Genomic DNA, 7,179 nt, shown 5'->3' on the forward strand with positions numbered 1-7,179 from the left:
TGCGTGGGGGGCAAGGAGCAGCAGGGCTGGGGCAAGGGGCAGTAGGGCTGGGGGGCAGAGGCTTTGGGTGGGGGGCAAGGGGCACAAGGAGGGCATCCTGCCATGTACCTCTTGCTCTCATTTTGTTTTTCTACCATGCTGGCACTCCAGCACCTTTTGAGGTAGGTATTATGGTGTTTTTCGGCACTCTGGCCAAAAAACGTTGCCTACCCCTGCAGTAGACTGTAAGCTGATTATGAGCCAACAGTGTACCCTTGTTGCAAAGAAAGGTAATGGAATGCTTGGTTGCATTAGTAGAAACATTGCCAGCAGACAGAGGGGAATCATTGCTTCACTCAGTTTGGCACTTGTGAGGTCACATCCGGAGTACTGTGCCCAGTTTTGAGCCTCCCACTACAGAAGAGTTGTGGACAAATTGCAGAGAGTCCAATGGAGTGTGACAGAAATGGTGAGGGGGCTGGCACACATGACTTCTGAGGAGAAGCAGAGGGAAGTGGACTAATTAGTTTGTAGAAGAGAAGACTGAGAGGGGATTTGATAGCAGCCTTCAACTACCTGAAGCATGGTTCCTTTTAAAAATTAAAAAAGAAAGCCAAAACAGAAACAACATTTTAGTCTAATCTGAGATTAAAAATCCAGCTGGGGAGAAACCAAGATCTAGTAAAACTAAACATTTGAGGTATGTATAACCAGATTTTCTAAAGCAGCTCTCTGCCTGAAGGTGTATACAGGGATTATCAAAAGTGCTTAAGCAAGTTCTGTTCCATATATATACCTGATTTGCAGAGGCACTCTTGAAGAATCCCAAGCACCTACAACATTTTGAATGTGTGGACACTGGTGACCAAAACAATCAATTAACTAACTAACTGCAGTTAATACTTTCTTTAATTTATACTTTGTTAAACATTTAGCCTTGTGTTTCCAGCATGTTCTCAGATCATTTTAATGTAATTAATAAATAATTCTAAAATGCTGTGTTTCTGAGTCTAATCGAATTCTAGTTTTCATCCTAAAGCCAAGTAAATTGGCACAAATTACAGATAAAACCTATCAACTGGTAAATAAGGAATGTGGTGCTTACCATTTTCTAATTCTTAGTTTTTCTTGTGTTAAATACCTGTTCATTGATGTATACAACTGTTTAAATGAATGTCTGTGAATCAGTAGGCAAGGTTTTTTGAGTAGATGTGATATATTATATTAGACCAACTGAGTAGTTGGGGGGAAAAAAGTTCTTGGCAAGCTTAAATGAATCAGTACATCCTTCTAATTAGCAGAAAGTACCAAGTTGAGTGTAATGACTATCTTTATCTGTCAATCAGCATGTGTTATATAAACCAATCAGAAGGAGCTTTTCTTTAGTGATGGAAATGTAGGTCTCAGTGACTTCAAGAGACTAGTACTGTGCAATGAAATGGGCATTTTTAGAAGGTGGCAGAGTGCATAAAAGAATGCTTCCTCCCTGTCTCTTCAAACTGGAGCACTCAATAATATTTATTTTTATAATACATGATATAAAGAAAAAAGTTGAACAACCATTACTTTCTTTGAAGAAAGGACATATTCTCCGTATTTAACAGGTGGATAAACAAGCAAAGAAGTGCTTGACTAAAGCTGCCTTAAACATATATAAATTATTTAGGTCCTATGACTTGGGGGTGGTGTGAATACTTTGACATGAGTAATTCTGGGTGCTCTGCGCTTATGGAATTCATGCCAGTTTACTAAATTAATAGGATTTCCTTCATCATTTTGAACTTGCTGCCAAAGACTGTATGTTCAAATCTGATTTTTTTTTTTTTTTTTAAAGTACCAATTGTACTGTCTGTCTTCAAGTTATTCCCCTGGTCCAGGTTTATGGAGTCCAGGTTTACGGAGTAAAATGTTTCAATAAGGATGAATCAAAAAAATGGTAGAGAATTTAATTAGTGGACAAAACTCATCCATGATTAAATTTCAAACCTGGCCACCTAGTTTTGAAGAAAAAAATAGGAATAGGAACGCAGTTATAACTGAATCACTGTCATTGATCTGTATAACATGGTATATAAGTAAACCTAGCAAAACTGCTTTAAGTTGGAGTGGTTTTACCACATTCGGTTCATTCCTGGTTTGTTCACATGTGAATAAGTAGAACATAACATCTGCTGGCCTTTTGAAATGTTCCCCTTGTGAAATGGCTCAAATCGTACATGTGTCCATGCCCTTTGTTTGTTCAGTTACTGTGGATACATCTTGAAGATTTAGATTCTGTGCCTCAGTTAATTATTTTATAAATGGTATGGCAAAATGTGTTTCAAGCTTTTATTTAGTTCTTTTTTAGAAAGGAGTGGAAAAATAGGTTTGATATGCATTTTTAAATATTAGTGGTCCAGAATTAGTGTCCTGTATTATTACTTTACTTCATCCTGGGTTCTTTGCCATAAACTTATAAAAGAGAAACTACTGCCTTCAGACCTGCACTGTATTTAAGTTATTTTGTCTTGACCTTATATTTTCAATTTTTTTTTAAAGATAATTTGGATGGGAGTGACCTGAAACAATTTTTTGAGATCCACTATTCTCAAATTTATTTTATCTTCTATGAAAATTTCATAACACTGGAAAATAGCTTGAAACAAAAAGGTAAGCTTTCCTTCAAAAAGTATTTTTTTTTCTTATTGAACCTTTAGGGTTTCTTAGCCATTTTAATGGTAATAACTGGAATTTTTTTATGTAATTGGTGTGGGTTCCATACTTCCTTGTATTCATAGTCTTCTTAAACTGTAGTAGTTAACATGTTTGTTTTATAGTATTTTTACTATAAACAGCATTTAAAATTTAAGTTTTCAGATAGTTAAGCTTTACTTTGTAAACTTTATAAAATGACCTTTGGACGTTTTCTTAATACCTTTTATAAATTAATTAAAAAACTCTCCCCTGAGGGTTTGAATCAGCTTGTCTTAAAGAAATTGTTAAGAAAACTGTTAAGAAAAATCAGTTGATATTTTCTAGTCAGGATAGAAGGTATTGCAGATTTACATTTTTTTGCATGTTACTATGGAAAAAATATATTAGCATTGAGGAAAACAGATGTGTTTGTGATAAAAAAATGAGCTTAGTGAAAATTAGCAAGCTTTGCCAATTTTAAAAATCTGACAAAGACAGAAAATTATAGGAAGTTTTAGTCCAGACTGTTAGATAGCTCCAAAAAAACAAACCCTAAAAACACTCCTAAAATTGGTATATCCTGCCACTTTTATAGGCAGATCTATACCAGTGCTTAAATATTTCTAGTATACAGGCCTGTTAATTGGTATGTTCTGGTGTTCAGTGCTTGCAGGGACAAACCTCTTTTCAGTTAGGAGTGATACTGTTGATTATTACAAGAAGAAAAGCAGAACTCAAAACTCAGATCTGATCACAAAAATGGTTTTAATTTTCAGTTGTTTGATTTAAACACATTATTACCATTTTTAATTACATTTTAAAATACCTTTCAGTTCTTAACGAAAACATTTTCACAATAAATGTAACACGTTATGTCTTGGTGTAAAAAATCGTGCATTGTATAGATGTACCATATTTACCCAAATCCAAGATTACTTCAATTTTAAGATGACCCCCCACCATAATTAGATTCTGTACATAGAAAATAATACATTTGTTATAACTTTCTATGTATAGAGTCTAATTCCTGGGGGATCATCTTAAATGTATACTCTTTACTCCTGTGGCTGGGAAGGCAATGGAGGGGCAGACCCCTGCCTCCTGACTGTCTCCTGCATGCCTGTGCCTGCCTTCCTGATGCCTGTCTCAGTGCCTGGCTTGTTCCCCCACTGCCATGCCTGTGCCAGCCTCCCTCCCACCCTTGTAGTGCTTCTCTTCAGTGACTGCAGCTCTGAGACGGTAAGTGGCAGTGGCCTAGGCCAGGCAGTGGCAACTCCAGGCCCAGCTGGGTCAGTGCTGGAGAGTCTGGAACTGAAGGTAAGTGGCAGGGAGGGGGTGTGGGAAGGTTACAGGGAGGCAGGGTACCCCCTAAGCCACACAACATGAGTCTCCATTGCCCCCTCCCCACACCAAGAGCTGCTGCCCCTGCTGCATGAGTTGCCTCAAACTGGAATTTAAATCTAAGATTAGGCTTTATTGATTTGGAGTAGAGAAGAACTTATATTGGATTCAAGTAAATATTAGGGTTGTGCAAAGCTTTGGTTCCTGATTTGATTCAGCGGAGATTCGGCCCCATTCAGTGGCTGAATCTCCGAATCCGAATCGAATCAGAGGACCCTTTAATCTCTCTGAATCAAATCAGGACCCTCTGAATTGATTCGGAAAGATTCAGAGATTTGGACATAGAGCTTTAAATGTTTTTTCTGCATATCTCTAGGTAGCAGGAGCTCATGAGTGCTGCGATGGTGGGGCACATGGAGCATCCCACAGAAGCATGGGTGGCTTCCCAGCACGCTTGGCAGCGGATGCGGAAGTGGACCAAAAGCACTTCCGGCTCCGCCAGGGAGCACAAGGGGGACCCCCCGCACCTCCCCCCCAGGCTCAGTGACTGGTGCCTCCTGGGTCTGGGGAGGGGCACCCAGGGTCCCCCTGCGGCTGATTGCCAAACTGGAAGGGGTGCGGGGGGGAGAGGGCTCCCTGGCAGACCTGGAAGTGGACTGGAAGTACTTCCAGTCCACTTCCGGGTTCGCCGCCGAGCACGTGGAGGCCCCCTCCCCCCCCGCCACGCTTCTGTGGGACGCTCCATCCACCCCAGCATCGCAGTGTTCCCAAGCCATGCCTGCTACCTCAAGGTATGTAGAAAAAACTTTTAAAGCTGTGTCTATGCCCGAATCGGCATCAAATCTTCAAATTCAGATTCAGCCGAATTAAATCAGGAAGAGTGATCCAAATCAACAAATCGAATCACTGTCCGTGATTTGGGCTGACTCTGAATCCGGATTGATTAGGGCCCAGTTTGCACACCTCTAGTAAATATGGTGTGTACTTTGTTATAGAATAAACACCATAATTTTGCAAATATTTGTAGATATATTTAACTGAAATATTTTGTATAGTCCCAATATTTACATATTGTTAACAATTTTTTAACATAATGGCATTTCAGTGTTACTAGGTACATGTTTAGAAATAAACATTTATGGTAAGATTTTGCTGGCTGAGGGCCTTTGGAGTATAGGGTTATAACTTTCTGTGCTGGCATGGAAGCCAAAGAAATATAATTGGGCTCGGAACCTTTAAGTTCACTTGAAACAGCTTCTTCCATTTCTGGATTAACAAGCCATATTATTTTAACTAGCAATATTCTTTTTTTTGTTTTCCAGGGAATAAATCACAAAGGGAGGAGCTGGACTCTGTTCTCTTTCTTTTTGAAGTAAGTTCTCTAATTAGATTCTTTGTCCATAACGGCCCCTCCACCAATTCTTTGTTGTCTTTTTTTGTGTATAGTGACTTAATCCTGTGCAGAGTGGTCTTAATGTAGATATAAAGCACTGTGAGTGTTTTTTTACTTTGCACAGGAGTCGGTGACTACACAAGGTGCAAGGCAGAAAAGAATTGGGTCCCATATTTGGATATTTCTTTTTTAATAAAAAGGAATAGTAAACCCTGTATTATGATATGTGAATATTTGCCTTGAATATATGTCAAGAGCTAAGGCATGGTAACAAATGAGAGGCAAGGTGTTTTATTTCGCACCACTATAAGGAATCTAGTTCTAGATTCCATCCTTTGGCCTTTAGTGCTGTTGTTGTATTGGTTAGTCTCTTCAAGTCGGAACATGACATTTTGTAAAAATTCATGACTTTTACCAGAAACTGTAAATGGCTAATGCTGATGAAAAGAAAAATGTAGATCTAATTTTTAGTTAAATTAGACCATAAGTATTTTACAAATAAAATAGGAACACATAATCTGGAGAGATTTCTTATGAAATTTGCACTGCTGGGATACTGTATCTCATTGTATTTCTCTTGCCAGTGTTTTGAATGAGATGACACTTTGGGTGTAAAAGTGATGCATCACTTCTAAAGATATTTTAAAGCATTTAAGTTTTGTTCTTAAGAATTAATTTCCTACTTAATTTTTCACTGGGTTAAACATCCTCAGTATAATGGGAGCTGTGTCATATTCAAAGCACACTGCACCCGCCGGGCCTCGATCATACGATCCCGTGCCGCCCGGCCCAAGGGCTTGGTGGTAACCTTTCGCTTCGTCCCTTAGGGGAGGTGCCACTGATCTCCTGATTCAGGCAGTCTTCCCCCTCCTTATCCCACTTGCCACGATTTCGATGATATTTCAGTGGTGGAGGGGTACGACTGTCTGATCCTGGGTGCCTCCCCGTGTCCAAGGCGTGATGTTCTTCGCGAGGCTCCAGCCTCCCCTGTACCTCGCCCTATGCCAGCCTCAGCGGAGTGCTATTGTGGTTGCTGATGACCGACCCTTATTTGATGCAGGGGCCCTCCTGATTTTAGTCAGGCCCAGGAAGAGGGCCCGGTAAACCCAGACCCTTTCCTGACTCGTGCGAGCTTAGGGGCCCTAACTCCCTCTGGCTATGACGCTCACCAGCAACAACAATGAAAACAATAATGGTAGTGAGAATTGTGATGATAATAATAATAATACCAGTGATAGGTCCACCAAGAAGCTACGGTGACCTTACTTCAACACCCCTTCACAACCTTCCCTATATCTCTGCCCAGGCATGCCTAGCGCAGTGCTATCCCCTTAAACTCCAGCTATCCTTCCTTAAGGGCTACTATGTAAGCTCAGGGAGGGGTAATCTCACATAATTGTGCCCTCTACGTTCCCTGATAAAGGAGCCCTCCCTCAACGGGATTCCAGTCTGTGTCCTCTGTTGCAAGCGTGAAAGTCTCAGTTGGCCCTCTTGTATGGATATCTCTTGCCTCGTACTTCTGCTGGCCTCGAGCCCCAGTTGACGAGGTCTCTCCCCTTGGCTCCCCTCGTGGCCCGAGGGTTATACAGCCGGGACACCTGCGTCGTCTTGGGTCTGCCGGCAGCGTCTCCTTCTGGGCACGGTTCGGACACCTTTTGTGAGCCCAGCGCAGCATCCCCTGTTCCCTCTACTACCTTAGTGGCCCCCGGGACTCTTCTCTCGCCACCTCTCCTCCCCTTCTGACCTCCTCTTCCCCCTTCTTATACTCCCGAGTTGGTTCTCCTCCCTCTCCC

At 41.1% G+C, this 7,179-nt stretch overlaps 1 protein-coding gene across 2 annotated transcripts in view; it reads left to right on the forward strand.

Moving 5' to 3' along the window:
* The window catches only part of RALGAPA2 (Ral GTPase activating protein catalytic alpha subunit 2), a 437,386-nt gene that overhangs the window by 29,025 nt on the left and 401,182 nt on the right, over nucleotides 1-7,179 (forward strand). For both annotated transcript variants that reach the window (XM_019516125.1, XM_019516126.1), the window contains exons 2-3: nucleotides 2,518-2,628; nucleotides 5,316-5,365. In XM_019516125.1, the coding sequence (XP_019371670.1) occupies nucleotides 2,518-2,628; nucleotides 5,316-5,365 (161 nt within the window). The remainder of the gene's footprint in view (nucleotides 1-2,517; nucleotides 2,629-5,315; nucleotides 5,366-7,179) is intronic.

The sequence above is a fragment of the Gavialis gangeticus genome, unplaced genomic scaffold (assembly GCF_001723915.1).
Source record: "Gavialis gangeticus isolate Ggan-Ray unplaced genomic scaffold, GavGan_comp1, whole genome shotgun sequence".
In the NCBI taxonomy this organism is placed as follows: Eukaryota; Metazoa; Chordata; order Crocodylia; family Gavialidae; genus Gavialis; species Gavialis gangeticus.